Here is an 18,057-nt window from a genome sequence, read left to right as displayed (position 1 = left end):
ATGCGGCGGTGCGGCGGAGGTATAGTTATTTCCCTAGGGATATAGTTATATGCCGTATAATCGTATTATAATCATATTCCTAGTAAGATAGTAATATCTTTTACTAGGAATATGATTATAATACGGTATTTGACTAAGATAATATTATGATATATTAATTAGATAATTGGATTAAGATAATATTATGTACCTATGTAATATCTAATTACTATTCATAAGTGCTTGTTGCTAGGCCTACATGAATAAAGTATATTTTGAATTGAATTGAATTAAATTGAAATTTGACTAATGTGGTTAAATGGTTATAAATCTGCCAGGGAATCAAAGAAAACAGTAAGTATATTTGTTTTTATTTTTATTACAAAATCAACTTTGTTGGTTGCAATTAGTTGAAAATAATCCAGTAATATAACTATATTACTAAACTAGAAACGTATTATAGTTATATTCCTAGTAAGATATACTATCTTACTAGGAATATGATTATAATACGTACTATACGGCATATAAGTATATCCCTAGGGATATAACTATACCTCCGCCGCACTGCCGCACTCCTACCTACAATTATTTCACTAAACTTAATCCAGTTATATAACTATATCACTAAACTAAAGACGTATTATAGTTATATTCCTAGTAAGATAGTAATGAATAGCTTTCGTATAACTATGTTACGACATATAATTATATCCCTAGGGTTATAACTATATAACGGCTTTTTCTATCGTACTGCGACACATATATATGCATGTAGGTAGGTATATGTTGTTCTGTGGTCTGTGACTGATTAATCGGTCTTTGGCATTGATCCTACGGTGCGGATATATCGGTCATTGGCGTCCAAAAGGTTAATTACCACTCCCTAAAGCTATTTATAATTAGGTACATTTGGACACAAATTTGGTTGTCTGATATGCCTTGTTTGTAAGCCCATAGTAACTGAAATGGTATCCAGAGTAACATGAAAGTAGCTTTTATTCACAAAAAGTGTAATATGAATAACACATTGCAGAAATTTCATAAGTTTCGGAAACTTTCATTCTAAATACCACTGCATGATTGCAGTCTCATAGTGCAAGGTTTATCGACATATCAATAATGCACTTCTTACACTTACCTACCTACACCTAATGGTCCTAATCATAGAGAAATATGTATAAGTAAAGAAAGAGTGGTAACTTCATACAGTTTCTTACCAAAACGCGAGTTATTTCGTAGTCGACATCTAACGTCAAGTAGTGGAACTATCAGTATCGCTACTTGACAGTCTTAACACCAGATGTCACACCTGTCGCTACTGACGAAAAATGTACTACTAAAACAATTTACAACTAATATTATAACCAGAAGTACTTGAAAGTAGACTTCCGGTTATAATATTAGCTAAAAATTGTCGTTGTTGTAGAGCTTTTGTTTGCCGCTACATCTATTGTCAACTAGCAGAACTGATAATGTCCGCTACTTGACGCTAGATGTCGACTACGAAATAACTCGTTTTGGTATGAAAACTGATGTATGGAGTTACCACTCTTTCTTTATTTATATTTCTCTGTCCTAATGTATTAAATAATAAATACTTCGAATATCATATCAATACAGTATGGTCATGTAAGAAAGTGGTTTGGGTATAGCCTGACCAGTAATATATGATTAGGCATCGGAGTTTTTGTCGCATGGTAAGACTAATAGCAAGTTATGGAGTCGACATTTGCCATAAATGTAAACTCTTATTCATACTCATACTCATTTATTTAATTTATCTTAAAATGCCTTTAGAGCGGTCGGTCGTGTATATTATCTTTAGGCATCGGAGTTTTTGTCGCATGGTAAGACTAATAGCAAGTTATGGAGTCGACATTTGCCATAAATGTAAACTCTTATTCATACTCATATTCATTTATTTAATTTATCTTAAAATGCCTTTAGAGCGGTCGGTCGTGTATATTATCTTAGTCGAATTATATAAAAAAATATTTTTCTATTACATTATGAATTCATAACTTCAACTATTTTAACATACAACTATACAAACTACATCGCTGCGAAAGACCTAATGTCATGTAGGTACTGACCGCTGATAAAATTGATTAGTATTTGTCATGTGTCAAACACTGGTGATTGCAAACGTAGTAGTTATTTATATCTGTATGTGGTAAATACGTTGAGGAATATTCCATAATTAATTATTATGCCTAACCCAGAAATAGCTGCAATTTTGGCATGGATAGAGCCATACAACGATTTACAATATGACTATGAAAAATCTGCTATAGTGTGCTTGAGTTGTGAAGTACAACTCGCCCAATTGAAACATACATTTATTGCAACAAATGAGGTTTAATAAATTAAACTTATATATACGTAGTAACTATTTAGTAATCTGTTCTCATATTAAATAAAATTAATCATGAGTATGAGTATGAATAAGAGTTTACATTTATGGCAAATGTCGACTCCATAGCTTGCTATTAGTCTTACCATGCGATAAAAACTCCGATGCCTGATTATCTTAGTCGAATTATATAAAAAAATATTTTTCTATTACATTATGAATTCATAACTTCAACTATTTTAACATACAACTATACAAACTACATCGCTGCGAAAGACCTAATGTCATGTAGGTACTGACCGCTGATAAAATTGATTAGTATTTGTCATGTGTCAAACACTGGTGATTGCAAACGTAGTAGTTATTTATATCTGTATGTGGTAAATACGTTGAGGAATATATTATGCCTAACCCAGAAATAGCTGCAATTTTGGCATGGATAGAGCCATACAACGATTTACAATATGACTATGAAAAATCTGCTATAGTGTGCTTGAGTTGTGAAGTACAACTCGCCCAATTGAAACATACATTTATTGCAACAAATGAGGTTTAATAAATTAAACTTATATATACGTAGTAACTATTTAGTAATCTGTTCTCATATTAAATAAAATTAATCATGAGTATGAGTATGAATAAGAGTTTACATTTATGGCAAATGTCGACTCCATAGCTTGCTATTAGTCTTACCATGCGATAAAAACTCCGATGCCTGTATAATATGATAATTGTCAAGAGGGCGCTGTTATTCTCATGTATAGGGTGACAATTCAGTGTAGTATGAAAAAATTAGTTCCAGTGAAATTCCGCAACATGGCGCAACCTCAATAGATCCTGGTTCACCTATAAGTCTCAAATTAAACCGCCACGTCATTAAAGATCCTCTTGCCTTGATTCCAAGGGTCAAATGGGTTCCCTGGTTAGATCTTGAATCCCGAATGTATAGCGGTGACGCCGAAGGTGAGGTTCTCATAGGTGACCTGCCTAAAGCCGGCGTCTTCGATCATGGACTTGAACTTCTCCTGGAATGGAAAGTATAGTCATAGAGAAAAAAATACATAGAGTGCTCACTCCATACATCAGTTTTAGTACCAAAAAGACTTAGCATCTAGCATCGAGTAGCGGAACTATCAGTACTGCTACTTGACAATAGATGTAGCACCGACCGGAAAGTCTTATGCTGTTGAGATAAAAGACTTTCCGGTCGGTGCTACATCTATTGTCAAGTAGCAGTACTGATAGTTCCGCTACTCGATGCTAGATGTAGACACTGAAATTAATAGTCTGAACTGATGTATGGAGTGAGCACTCTATGTATTTTTTCTCTATGGTATAGTTTATCAAAGGACTGTCTCATTTCAAACATAGACAGAGATAAACATACTATCTTTGTCTTACACTGATACTAGCACCCAAAAGAAAAGGATGAGTATAGTATAGTTTTCTTTATTCTTATTTACTGACAATTTGGTTTGACCAAAAATAATTAAATATAGTTTCATGAGGTAACTAAGGGCCCTATCACACTGGCGATTTGCGAGTTGAAAGCGAGGCGAGCGCGCAACGATTTCGCTGCGTACAAAGATACTGGGATTCTTTGAAAATACGTTGCGCGCTCGTGGCGAAACCGTTGCGCGCTTGCCTCGCTCGCAAATCGCCAGTGTGATAGGGCCCTAACTAATTTACAGGCCCCAGGCCTAAAATCGAAAACAAGACCAACGATCGTTTGATAATATCAAAATAAAAATTTTTTCGGTATTTTGTAAAACCTTACCTTACTTTCAAATCTTACGATGCTACTGTGAGTAATTTACAAAATAACCTGTGCCAGAAGACACTGCTCTTCCATATCTACAATGCTTTTTAGGGTTCCGTAGCCAAATGGCAAAAAACGGAACCCTTATAGATTCGTCATGTCTTTCTGTCTGTCTGTCCGTCTGTCTGTCCGTCCGTATGTCACAGCCACTTTTCTCCGAAACTATAAGAACTATACTGTTGAAACTTGGTAAGTAGATGTATTCTGTGAACCGCATTAAGAGATCACACAAAAATAGAAAAAGACAATAAATTTTTGGGGTTCCCCATACTTCGAACTGAAACTCAAAAATTTTTTTTTCATCAAACCCATACGTGTGGGGTATCTATGGATAGGTCTTCAAAAATGATATTGAGGTTTCTAATATCATTTTTTTCTAAACTGAATAGTTTGCGCGAGAGACACTTCCAAAGTGGTAAAATGTGTGTGTGTGTGTGTCCCCCCCCCCCCCCCCTGTAACTTAACTGATAAAACTAAAAAAAATATACGATGTACATTACCATGTAAACTTCCACCGAAAATTGGTTTGAACGAGATCTAGTACGTAGTTTTTTTTTAATACGTCATAAATCGCCTAAATACGGAACCCTTCATGGGCGAGTCCGACTCGCACTTGGCCGCTTTTTTATTCATTTAATCATCGTGTGTAGAAGAAGGTCATCTGATGTTGGATCGGACAATGTGGAAGCGCTCTTAGACTTAGGTCATAGTGTTCAAGTTGAAGAGGGCTGACCTGATTAGGGAACTGGCGGATGCTCTCGACTAGATACTGGTAGGGCTTCCACTGGCCCGCGATGAGCTGCCCCAGCACCGGGATCACTTGGAACGAGTATTGGTCGTACGCCCTGGAAAAATGGTTCAGTCTGTCAAGTCATTATTAGGACTGAAGAGAAATAAACCGGCCAAGTGCGAGTCGGACTCGCGCACGGAGGGTTCCGCACCATCAACAAAAAATAGAGCAAAACAAGCAAAAAAAACGGTCACCCATCCAAGTACTGACCCCGCCCGACGTTGCTTAACTTCGGTCACAAATCACGTTTGTTGTATGGGAGCCCCACTTAAATCTTTATTTTATTTTGTTTTTAGTATTTGTTGTTATAGCGGCAACAGAAATACATCACCTGTGAAAATTTCAACTGTCTAGCTATCACGGTTCGTGAGATACAGCCTGGTGACAGACGGACGGACGGACGGACAGCGGAGTCTTAGTAATAGGGTCCCGTTTTTACCCTTTGGGTACGGAACCCTAAAAATGAATACGAACAGTGCAAGTATTATATCAGTCACTTGCAATTAACATGTTCAGTGCCGAAAACCCGACTATCGGGTATTTTATGATTTCGTTCCCAGGCCGGACGACCCGATAGTCGGGATCGTGGTACTACAGCTTTACCTATATGACGAATTTTTTGTAGCCTGGCGCGGATGTCTGGCACGATCTTATTTGTAGCGCAATAATAGAGCATAGAGAATAAAGGCATATATAGCTAGTCAAGCAAATCTTGTCAGTAAAAAAAAGGCGCGAAATTCAAATTCTCTATGTAACGATATCCCTTCGCGCCTACATTTTTCTAATTTGCCGCCTCTTTCTACTGACAAGATCTGCTTGACCAAGTATATGTACAAGTTTAGCCAGGCGTGTCTCACTCCGCGATTTCGTCGCTTTGCTACAGGTAGCTAAAAGTACATCCATTCGGCCCCAATTTTGGGGAAAGCCATAAGCCGCGCGTGGCGCTGTCGCCACCTAGCGGCCATATCTGTGCTGATCGTAACAGAAGCGTTTTGTTAGAGAGCGAGTCTTCTGTACTTAGTACTATTATTTATTCTGTGGTTTAGCTAGAGTGTTACCACTGTAAAGCCTTGTTGGGCAGATGGCTGAACTCGAGACACATGAAGCGGCCGCCCGGCGCCAGCACGCGGTACGCCTCTTCTAGCACCTAGAACATCGTGTTATACCTGAGCACTGACAATCCAACCTCTAGACTGAGCTTAGGCCAATTCTTTCATGAAACCGATGCTGCCAAAAATACGGGGGAGCGGGGGGACGAGGTGAGCGAATCCCGTGCCGTGATTGGTCCGTTCAAAGACACGGACCAATCACGGCACGGGATTGACTCGAAGATGGAGTAACGCTACCGTATGTGGCAGAGGGGGTAGCGCGACTATGCTATGTCTAGAGGTTGGATTGTCTGTGTACCTGAGTAAGCATACAGTGACAACTCCATACTACAGTTTTCTTGCCCAAAACGCAGGTTATCTCGTAGTCCAAGTAGCGGATCTATCGCTAGATGTCATAAGTGTCGCGTCTGACGAAAAGTGTATTGCTCAACAATTAATATTACAAGCAGAAGGAGTTGAAAATAGAGATTCGGTTATAATTTTTAGCTGAAAATTGTTGAGTATTAGATTTCGTTCGTCGCGACATCTCGTGTCTAATAGCGGTACTGATAAATCCACTACTTGACGCTAGATCTCGACTACTAAATCACCCGCGGTTTGGCAGGAAAATTGATGTATGGAGTTGACACTGGCAATAACCTGAACTCGACATTTTTTTTGCGATTAACCTGTCGAATCCCACGATATGACGTCACCATAAGCGTTCTGGCTCATATATGAGCCGTGGGAGCTGACAGATTAAACGATTAAAGCCTATTAATCAAAAACCATATAAATCTTAAAACTTTCATGACACGCCATTCACATGAAACTGGTCTACACATCAACATGGGGCCCATTTCTCAAACGGTATTAGACTAATATTATTAGTCCACGAACTGTCAAATCGTATGGGTTACCATGGCAACACACTAATAATACGAGGGGCGTTCAAAATATTCTCGGTATTGATATCTTACGACCTCTTCTAAAATTTCTTTCGTTACTGGCCGCTGAGGTTTGTTCATTGACATTAAAAAAAAGTATATTTCGAACCGAGATAGTCTTTTGTTTTTCTGCAATTGCTGAACAAACATGAACATCATGTGCGAATTGACAATGTTAACTAAATTAGAACATCGATGCGTGATAAAATTCTTGACAAAACAGGGTAAAAATCAAAAAACCATAAAAGAGGAAATGGATTGTGTTTACCGTGAGTCTGCTCCTTCTTTATCTACCATTCAAAAGTGGTCAAGCGAGTTTAAACGCGGAAGGGAGAGTATTGAAGATGACCCTAGACCTGGCCGGCCTGTAGTAGCTACTTCACAAGAAAATATTGATAAAGTGGAAAAACTTATATTGGAAGATGGTCGAGTGAAGGTAAAATCTATAGCACAAGTAACCAATCTCTCTATTGGTACCGTACATGATATTATACATGACCATCTTAATATGTCAAAAGTAAGTGCAAGATGGGTTCCGCGAATGCTGACTCGGCTTCAAAAAGACATGCGTGTAGCTTGTTGTTCCGATTTTATTGACCTGTGCGGTGAAAGTCCTGATGAGGTGCTGCAAAGAATAGTTACTGGAGATGAAACCTGGGTTCATCATTATGACCCAGAGAGTAAACAAGAGTCCATGCAGTGGCACATTAAGGGTTCAGCTCATCCCAAGAAGTTCAAGGTCATCCCTTCAGCTGGCAAGGTCATGGCCACGATATTTTGGGATTGTGAAGGAGTATTACTAATCGATTATAAAGAAAAAGGTGTAAATATCACAGGACAGTACTACGCTAACATTCTACGTCAATTAAAGGATGTAATTAAAGAAAAGAGGCGAGGAAAGTTAACCAAAGGTATTCTGCTTCTGCATGACAACGCCCCCGTCCATACTGCTCATATTGCCAAGGCAGCTATTGTTGAATGTGGGTTTAAAACTGTTACTCACCCACCGTATAGTCCGGACTTAGCCCCCAGCGACTTCTTTTTGCTCCCCAATCTTAAAAAGGATCTGCGTGGAAATAAAATTTCTGACGATGAAGCATTGAAGGCGGTAGTGGAGGAGCATTTTTACACGAAAGATAAAAAATATTTTTACGAGGGATTAAAAAAAATAATTGATCGATCTTTTAAGTGTATGAACATAGGGGGGGAGTATATTGAAAAATAAAAATATCAAACTTTTCGTACTTGTTTGTTTTCATTCTCATACCGAGAATATTTTGAACACCCCTCGTATTAGACTAATACCGTTCGAGAAATGGGCCCCTGGTATCTACACATCAACATATGTTGTTGTTACTGTACCTTATCAATATGTGTGCAGTTCCGGATGCCGAAGGCGATGGTGTAGGCGGTGTAGCTGTCGTCAGCCTGCGGTAACTTCTCAGCGTCTCCGCACACCCAGTCAATGTCCACTCCGCATGACTCTGGCGTGTAGCCCTGTCTAAAAATATGCAGGGTGTAAAATTATGAAGGCAACTTGCAAAATAGATTGCCAAGAAAATGGTTAAAGAGGTTCAAAGAATCGCATGGGGCTCGCAAACCATGGTTTGCAGTTACAGTACACTAATCAAATACTAGTATGACATCACTGCTCACCTTTGGGCCCTGAGTTTGCCCACATCGAGCATTGCTTGGTTAATATCGCAGACAGTGACAGCACTCCGTCTGCCCTCTGTGGCAGGACCCAGGTTCTTCAGATAGTTTATGTACCGGAATGTAATGTCCCCTGTAACCCAAGAACATAATTAGTCACTAAAATAGGATAAGTAGATAGGATTGGGGATAGTTATTTGCTAGAATAATATAAACAGACTTAATTAAAAAACTTTTGACCATATGAAGGTGAAACTCAGTTTTTGTGCATAGGTAATTGAATAAATATTAATTTGCAATTCAAATTATTTCCATTGTGTAAGAATTATAAATAAGCAATCTAAGAATGAACATAAATACAACCATTTATGTATATCCTTTAAATAGTTATTCTTATATTTAAGATGACAATACAAAGAGAATAGTGAATTTTTCATAAGATATTTTTTTCCCCTGTAATTTAATTCAATTGAATATTAATAAGACTATCTCATCTTAGCTACACAATTCATTGCCTTTTTATTGTGGTATGGGATTTATTTTGTTTCTCAAAACCAGTTCTTTGAAAGGTTGCATTTTTGAATCTTCCATTTTACTTTCAATTAAAATAAGCATAAAATTAAATAGATTACTGTCTCACACCTGTGCCACCAGCAACATCTAGCAGCTTGGTCCCGTGTGTGGGAGCCAGGCGCTGCATGAAGATGTCCTTCCACAATCGGTGGATGCCCAACGACATGGCATCATTCATTACATCATACTTCTCTGCTACCGTCTCAAATACATTGTGCACTGAAAAACAAATATGATGTCGGTATTGCAAAACTTACAGATTTTCTTCACTTTATTAGTTCGAACTTTATGAAGATATACAAACTACATTAAATGATTACTTTTGTAATGCTCAGTAGTATATTTTATTGGTTATCAAACTTAATTTTACGTAAAGATACAGCTATAGTTACGACATTTATAAGAGAAAGTGTAGGTAATAAGAATTAAAAAGTCGAGGATTTTAATCTTACACTAACCTTTTTTCCACTTCTCTTTCTCATCGACTGTTTCGAAGCCGAAATGAGTCTGTTTAGATTTTTCGCTTTCGTTGATTTTTTCAGACGTCTGCGTACTTAACACTCGTAGTCGCATGTGACTGCTGGATCGTCCTAGTTTAGCTAACTTTAAAACTGAGTTTCTTAACGCCATAGTTTGAGCAGCTTATTTATTCTTTCCTAAATATAAATCTTATTGGAATAAAAATACGCACGACTCGCACGAGTCAGCTGTTAAATGCCGAATGTCCATGTCACATTGACAGTCCGTTTAAATACTGCATTGCGTTATGCAACATTTTAATATATTCGTGTAGTATCAAAACGCAATTTTGACATGGGTAAATCTTTTCTTTTTACGCATAGTCTAGTGTGATAACTGAAGGAGTGGGATAGATGAAATGCTTTATTAAAATCAAAACAATACAAAAAATCATAGGGGTTAAACCTGGTTTAGTATCTTATATTAGATAAGATTATAAGGAAAATGTTTATTGTCATGTAATCGATTGCTACAAAATGGACGCAAAACCTAACCCAATGCAAATCGGAATATTGCTGTCATTGCCTAGAAACAAAAGTCAAAACGGGATCTTTTCGGCGAAATGTATGACTAATGAAAATGTATTTCTTTTAGCATATTTTCCATATTTTAAAGTTTTTAAATATATTTTAAGTTAATTAACAAGTATTATCAGTACCCCCTTAATGTTACTCCAGCACAAAGTCTGATTGAAATGGGTTCTGCAGCGGAAGATGGTAAGTAAACAAACTTGTTTATAAACAATTAAGTTTAATTTTACTATTTCAAATACCTACCAATCCAACACTAAATATACAGTAGCAAGTTCCTTTTAATAATAAACACAAAGTTTTAATTTTACTATTCAATTTATATTTCGCCCTTCTGGTTTCCAAGCCATAAAGATTATAGTAGTCTGTATTTTTTAAACTTTTTTGAAGTTCGTAAATTGAATACACAGTGTATGCTGAGCATGAGGTGGAGCACTTCACTCAGCGGTACTCATGGGACTGCGGTGTGGCCTGTGTCACAATGCTGCTGGACCCAGCACAGCGCCGGGAGCTGTTAGACAAGTTTGAGCAGATCTGCAAGGAGGAGGGCTTCGGACAAATCACGTGGACCATTGATCTGTGTTATTTGTTAAAGAAGTAAGTAAAGAACCATTTGAAATAGGTTAAAAATAAGTATTCTTACTGCAGAGGCTTATGAATCTTATGATTTGTTTTAGGATATTTGGGCTAAATAGTGTGAGTAGTGTTTTATATCCAAGATATTCAACTGACGGTTTAATTGCCCATTTTACTATCCAATCAATTAGCATTGTACAATTTCTGTAGTAAAATCACAGATTAGACAAATTGGAGTAATAAAGTATTTAATATTTAGGCTATTAAAATCAATTTTAAGTAAAAACAACAATTAAGCATTATGTAGGCTACTAGAACTAATTGGTTCCTAAAACATTTAGGGTCATTAGCTTATGAACATTTAGGTTCATTCCAAGTACCAAAACCGGCTATATTTGTCTTCAGGTTTGAGATCCCACACTGCATGCACACCACCATGATGGGCGTGAATGAGGCCCACAGGAAACACAACTACTACCGGAATATCATTGATAAGGTAAGGATTCATTCATTAAAATATACAAACCGCAAAGTTCTTGCTAACATTATTTGTCTTGAATTACTTAAGGGTAAGGTGAGTTCGACTAAGATCGGACACCGGGTAAGATCGTATGATTCAAATTTCTGCCTGTTTCCCGGGACCCGGGTTTCCCTTGTGTCCCGGGACAAAACACATTGCAAAACAGCGCATTGCATCACCTTGCCAGCATTATTTGATTTCTCTCAAGAGCCGTCAATGAGATCGGACGTGTTTATTAAAATAATTAATTATTCACGTGCATAATTTCGTGATTGTCTGCATTTACAATCGTGCATTATCTGGGTCATTAGTCATCTACCCCGACCTACGGCTACAGTATAATGTATAAGTGTAGTAAACAAGTGTAAGCGAAAAATGTCGGAGAATAGTCCATTTAATCGGAGTGGACTAACACGCCGCAGCCCGCCCTCGACGCCCACGCCGCAGCCCGGCCCGCCCGGGCCCGCACCAGCAAACATGCCGCAGGAAGAAGAGCCCCCGAAGGTATTTCCCACGAGTGACATCCAGACCTGGCTGAAAAAGATCGAACTGAACCTCCACGACGTATGCTCCACATCTGCAGAAGGTAAACTTAACACTGACCAGAAGATCAGAATTAACAACTTGTGTCGCAACGTGAGCCACTTAGCCTCACAAATGGCTATTGAATACCAATCCCTAAAAAGCCACGCAGTCCAAGCATATCAGTCTCGCCAAGCGCATCAGGAAAAAATGGACCTCGTACAACGCATCCAAGAACTAAAGGAGTCAATTGAGGAATCCAGCCGACAAGTTTCGGAACCTGTATCGTTTGCCGACGCCCTTAAGAAAAATGGAACGAGGTACGTTCAACCGTCTAACATTAGCTCAGTCGCAATCTATCCGGTTGACAAGTTGAAATCGAGTGAGGAGACAAAATCTCTCGTTCAAAAGATTATCCGGCCCGAAGTAATGAAGCTGCTCGTGAGAGGGTTGCGCAAGATCAAAAACGGCGGTGTAGTGATAAGCACTGACTCAAAAGAAGACGTAATAAAACTCAAGCAATCGGCGCAGCTTATGACCTCTGGACTCACCGTTGACGAGCCACAAAAACGCAAGCCCAGAATTGTAGTCATTGGAGTTCCCGCGGACATGCAGGAACCAGAAGTCCTCAAGTGCATATTCCATCAAAACTTAGCCGATAAATTACAAGATTGGTCGCTCGAAAAATTTATGGCTTCCACTAAGCTCAGTCACAAATCCGGAAAAAAGGACGCCGAGACCTGTAATTATATAATTGAAGTTTCTGGAGCGATACGCAAGGCCTTAATTACGAACGACAGAGTTTTTGTGAATTGGTCATCGTGCCCTGTTAGGGATTTCACCTTGGTTACGCGCTGTTTTAAATGTCAGCTTTACAATCATGCAGCGAAGACCTGCAAAATGGAGACTAACATCTGCGGCCACTGCGGAGAAGCGGGTCACTCATTTAAGGAATGCACAAAAAAGGACGAAGCACCAAAATGTGCAACATGCTCGTACTACAAGAAACCATGCAACCACCAAACAGGCGAAGCCGACTGCCCAGCTAGAAAAATGGCCGAAAAAAGGTATTTAAACTCTATAGATTATGAAGGCGCCTAGGAGCGCTAACTTTTCACATACTTTTATAGCACTTCATTCACTTTCATTAGTTTAACTACCTATGAACAATAGCATATATTTTCTGACCTAGATAGTTTCTCTGTATCAGAGTCTAAAGCATGCGATGTCGAAACCTGCAAACATCATGTTCGCCGCTGTTTAAATATAAACAAACTTGGAGATGATTTACGCAATATTGACTTTGGCCCCGTTTATAATTCTGCTGATGCAGAAAATAGTATGCTGTACTTGACCAAAAATGTCCAGCAAGCAATTTTACTTAACACAAATAAGACACGTCTTAATAGCAACGCCGCAAACGCAATAACGCAAATAAATACAATAGCAACGCCCTTCAAAAAATGACGTACGATGATACAGAGAACTTACTAATAGTCGTAAAATGATTATCTACTGTACTCTGATATTTAATGGTACTTAAGAATCCACTTTTTGTTTAGGTAATAAGACTTATATTGTGTACCATACCTATAGTTTATAATTAAGTGAATAAGTAATAAATAATTAATATTGTCCTTTGCTGCCTGAAACACAGGGAATCCTAGTTCAGGCATTTGTAAATCACTTGTCTTTATCAATTATTAGTCTTTAAGAGCAACCACTGTACTATACTTTTCTCAATAAATTATTTGTATTTATTTGTATTTGTATTAAAAAAAAAAGCCCCGCAACAGGCAGAAATTTGAATCATACGATCTTACCCGGTGTCCGATCTTAGTCGAACTCACCTTAAGGTATATTTTTAAGTAGATATAGTATTAATGTTACAAAACTTCAGTTATAAAGGCTATTTTTATTTTATTTTTATTTATTTTACTTTTCTTCTTTGTGTTGTTCGATTGTCCAGGGAAAAATATAGTGGTACATTGTGAAAAGAAAGAAATGCTGTATTAAATTCTACTATACAACATGCTTAGTAAGAGTTATAAGGATTTCCCAGGGGAATTCGACCATGGCAACAATTAAAGTGGAGTCCAGACAAGACAATTTTTCGCCTATCTGATGAAATTGTCCGATCGAATCAGGCCGTGCGGATGCAACCGCCAATTTGGTTCCCCGATCAGGAGGTGCGGACACAAAAGTTAGTATCTATGGAATGCAAATTGGTGATTAAATTTGTGTACGTATGGACGCTAGATGAAATTCGCGCCAATTATTTTCCTGATCAAATCAGTTGATTTGCCCAGCTCATCTGGACTCTACTTAAGTGACCAGAAAGACTTGGTTGATCTACTTTCTAACCCCCTTATTCATAAACGTCTGCTAAGTTAATCAGCAGATGATCGTTGTTTGTCCCTCTCTATGGCATAACGACAGATAGGGACAATCGATGATCATCAACTGATTAAGTTAGCAGCCGTTAATGAGTAACGCCATAGTGTGTAAGTATTATTTATAAGTAAACCTAAAATTTTCGTATTGCCTACAGTATGGTTAACTGTTCTATAGGACCGTCTCCGCATCTCTCAACGCTTTGATTCCGCAAACGCGGCAGGCATAGAGTTGGTGGAAGGCCACCTGCCAATGGACGCCATAGTGCGTCATCTACGACACGGCCCGGCGCTGTTGCTGATCGACGCCGGCCTATTGTCGTGTGATCTCTGTAAACACAACAAGCTGAAGGCCGATTTTAGGTGAGATGCGCCATCTTTGTTTCTTGTACCACCCAACCTAGTTAATTTCTTTGAGTAACTATGGATGGTGTGTTAAAATTCAAATTTAAGTAAGGTCAATGTGGCTAATTCCGTCATAGGGTATATTCCGTCTACTAGCGTTTTTCTCGAACAACGAACAAAATTGATAATCGACAAAACAGCGATTGCTTTTAGTTTCAGCAATCAAAAACAGATTTCCTACAATTGACAATCAAAGAAATATACGCTCGGGGATGGAATAGCCCCTATGATGGAATTAGCCACATTGATCTTAAAGCGCCACTTGCACCATCCCACTAACCTGAGGTTAACCGGTTTAACCGTTAACCCAGTGTCAAATTGTACTGGTAACTGGTAACTCCAGGTTTTACCGGTTAACCCCGGATTACTGGTATGATGCAAGTGACACTAAAGGCTTGGCCAAACACACAGCGCGACGCAGCGCCGCGTCCGCGCCGTGCGACCGCGGCACATGCTAAGTATTGTAATTGTAATTGTAATTAGCCTTTATTATTGAAGCTGGTACATAACATATATTAATTTGATTTATCAACTTTAGCTTCAACTCGTCCTTTGACGTAGGCCTCCTCCATAGCTTTCCATTTGTTTCTTTCTTTTGCTGTTTGCATCCATTTACCTCCTATTCTTGTTAAATCATTCGACCATCTAAACTTTTGTGGGCCACTCTTTCTAAGTATAGGTATTAATTAATGTTTAGTAATTTTCTAAATTCCGTAAACAGGCGATGCTTCGGCGGTTCTTTCACCGGCCACTTCGTCCTCCTGGTGGGCGTCCGTCGCAACAGGCTGCTGTACCGCGACCCCGCCCTAGGGCCACGCACATGTGCCACCAGCATGGCGCGCATGGAGCGGGCTAGAGCCCCGCCTACTGATAGAGACGTTATACTTGTTTATAAGGAGTACAGGAGGTGACCGGCTCTACCGAGTTACCGACCCCGCCTTAAGGCCACGCCCATGTGCCACCAGCATGGAGAGGGCTAGAGCCCCGCCTGCTGATAGAGACATTATCTAGTACTAGATCTAAGATCCCGTTTTCTAAGGGGACCTTGCATTTTGGAGACAAAGCAAACCGCTTGGAACAGGTGTTCCTGGGGGTGATCTGAGCTGATTTACCCCGGTTGCCGAGAGGTCCCCCCCAGCAGGTGGGCAGGGGAGGGGGGGGAAAAGTGCCTCCGGCGCGCCTCACTCTAAATTTTATATCTGCATACATCTAGCAACTATATCAAGTTTGGTGTCTTTTTCGTATAATTTGAGGATGGAGAATTCATTTCTGTGACTAAACTTTCACTCACCCATACAAAATAATCGAGAAATTCAAAATCCAAAAAAAATCTTTACACTTTTTTTTTTGAAAATCCTCTACATAATTAAAACTATGAGGATCTGCTCTAAAAAAAAATACATGTGAATAGCCCAGTTATTCTACTATATAGAATAATAAACTTATCAACCATTTTTAACTAATAATTGTATTTAAAAAAATGTTTTGTGTCGCACGGCGGACTGTGCTGAAGTAGGTATACCTACACGCATTTAGTTTAGACACGCATTTACTTCAAAACATTATTCAGCATAACGCAAGTAGGTACAGAAAGTAAATATTTAAAACAATAAAGGAATTTACAATAAGTACGATATAACTGAATATTGGATTATCCTATGCAGAATGAGTTGTCTACCTACTGGATAGTTTCACGACAGATCAATTTTTTATTTAGTTATTGTGACCTTTTATCTTCTACGTCTTTTGAGATACTTATCTATGTATACATAAAAATTATACTAAATTTGCGTGTAGTGTAGGTATCTAAACGGAGGTGAATGCGGTGCAGTGCAGCGGCGCTCGCGCTCAGGGACCGTTGGTTAATAATGGTTGGTTGGTTGGTGGTTGGTTAATGGTGTTCCCAACATCTTTATTTAACTTCCGTTAACTTGAATCTTTTCCGCCGTCTCACTATCTGAATAGACCGCGAGCCACGAACAGGTTTCCATGACCAATCGCCTCCCAGGCGATAACTCCTATAGTGGTTAACGGCTACGTATGATGAATCCTCGTGGACGTCAGCTGCCGCTCCGTTGGTGGGTTGAGGAATGGCAGCCACCGAAACACGTAAAAAAAAAAAATATTTTCAGTCATCGCCTCCCGTTTGATACTTTGCCAGATGATAGTTTAGATGCTATTGTTAATAAAAAAAATCGTCAGCCGGTTGTATCGCGGTGGAAACACCGTCAGCTGGTCACATGAACATGTAAAAAAAATTTTTTTTTTCAGTCATCGCCTCCCGCTTGATACTTTGTTAGATGATAGTTTAGGTGCTATTGTTAATAAAAAACATCGTCAGCCGGTTGTATCGCGGTGGAATCACCGTCAGCTGGTCACATGAACATGTAAAAAAAATTATTTTTTTCAGTCATCGCCTCCCGCTTGATACTTTGTCAGATGATAGTTTAGGTGCTATTGTTAATAAAAATAATCGTCAGCCGGTTGTATCGCGGTGAAATCACCGTCAGCTGGTCACATGAACATGTAAAAAAAAATTTTTTTTTCAGTCATCGCCTCCCGCTTGATACTTTGTCAGATGATAGTTTAGGTGCTATTGTTAATAAAAATAATCGTCAGCCGGTTGTATTGCGGTGGAATCACCGTCAGCTGGTCACATGAACATGTAAAAAAAAATTTTTTTTTCAGTCATCGCCTCCCGCTTGATACTTTGTCAGATGATAGTTTAGGTGCTATTGTTAATAAAAAAACTCGTCAGCCGGTTGTATCGCGGTGGAATCACCGTCAGCTGGTCACATGAGCATATCAAGCAAATAAATAAATAAATAAAATCTAATATATGTTCATGTGATCCAGATGTGTTTTTTAATTAACAATAGCACCAAAACTATCATCTGACAAAGTATCAAACGGGACGCGATGACTGAAACCAATTATTTAGGTCTCCGTGCCTTCGCTTGAACCACTTACGAGATAACACCCTTGTAACTCAGACTAGGGCTTGCGATATCCGCCCATTTTTCGTATCCGGATATTTGGAATATTTATTATTTTAGTATCCGGATATCCGGATAAAATGGATAATTCGAATACTTACTTTTTATTTCATAAAACCCAGATGAATTTAATAAAAAGTGTAATATAATACAATTTTATCTATACACATGTCATTAGTGCTCTATAATGCGTTCAGAAACCGTAGGAAATGACCAGCTTTATTACAACTAATTTTACTATGAGAACTTTCTTATCTGTGGTAGTAGGAAAATTTGTACTTTAATGTACATAATGTTATAGATTGTTGTAAGGTTATGAGTTTAAATTTGGAACAGCAGTCAATACTCAAGTGGGTCTCTATTCTAGTATCCATATAGGTATTAAAATAGT

The 18,057-nt window shown here is 38.6% G+C and overlaps 2 protein-coding genes across 2 annotated transcripts; one reads left to right on the top strand and one right to left on the bottom strand.

Moving 5' to 3' along the window:
• Nucleotides 1-3,222: 3,222 nt before the first annotated feature.
• Nucleotides 3,223-9,882, bottom strand: LOC134657257 (2-methoxy-6-polyprenyl-1,4-benzoquinol methylase, mitochondrial). Its single transcript, XM_063512835.1, has 7 exons — nt 9,664-9,882; nt 9,275-9,424; nt 8,636-8,765; nt 8,342-8,480; nt 6,003-6,091; nt 4,888-4,999; nt 3,223-3,360 (listed from the first exon to the last, which is right to left on the bottom strand). Exons 1-7 carry the CDS (start codon nt 9,833-9,835, stop codon nt 3,259-3,261), a joined length of 894 nt encoding a protein of 297 aa, XP_063368905.1. The 5' UTR covers nt 9,836-9,882; the 3' UTR covers nt 3,223-3,258.
• A 472-nt stretch (nt 9,883-10,354) lies between these two features.
• LOC134657261 (protein GUCD1) lies at nt 10,355-15,658 on the top strand. Its single transcript, XM_063512839.1, has 5 exons — nt 10,355-10,440; nt 10,665-10,851; nt 11,236-11,326; nt 14,444-14,628; nt 15,392-15,658. Exons 1-5 carry the CDS (start codon nt 10,419-10,421, stop codon nt 15,579-15,581), a joined length of 675 nt encoding a protein of 224 aa, XP_063368909.1. The 5' UTR covers nt 10,355-10,418; the 3' UTR covers nt 15,582-15,658.
• The last annotated feature ends 2,399 nt before the right edge of the window (nt 15,659-18,057 follow it).

Source organism: Cydia amplana, chromosome 19 (assembly GCF_948474715.1).
Source record: "Cydia amplana chromosome 19, ilCydAmpl1.1, whole genome shotgun sequence".
Classification (NCBI taxonomy): Eukaryota; Metazoa; Arthropoda; class Insecta; order Lepidoptera; family Tortricidae; genus Cydia; species Cydia amplana.
Note: the sequence above shows the minus strand (reverse complement) of the source record. Positions and strands in the feature narration are given on the sequence as shown.

What these genes read in the sequence shown, in the direction of transcription:
- LOC134657257 (XM_063512835.1), bottom strand. Translation starts at nt 9,835, where the DNA reads ATGGCGTTAAGAAACTCAGTTTTAAAGTTAGCTAAACTAGGACGATCC. An exon ending in ACTGCACACATATTGATAAG is followed by an intron (nt 6,092 to 8,341) that starts GTACAGTAACAA and finishes ACGATGTTCTAG; the next exon opens with GTGCTAGAAGAGGCGTACCG. An exon ending in TCCGCCAGTTCCCTAATCAG is followed by an intron (nt 3,361 to 4,887) that starts GTCAGCCCTCTT and finishes TTTCCATTCCAG; the next exon opens with GAGAAGTTCAAGTCCATGAT.
- LOC134657261 (XM_063512839.1), top strand. Translation starts at nt 10,419, where the DNA reads ATGGGTTCTGCAGCGGAAGATG. An exon ending in ACCGGAATATCATTGATAAG is followed by an intron (nt 11,327 to 14,443) that starts GTAAGGATTCAT and finishes ACTGTTCTATAG; the next exon opens with GACCGTCTCCGCATCTCTCA. An exon ending in AAGCTGAAGGCCGATTTTAG is followed by an intron (nt 14,629 to 15,391) that starts GTGAGATGCGCC and finishes TTCCGTAAACAG; the next exon opens with GCGATGCTTCGGCGGTTCTT.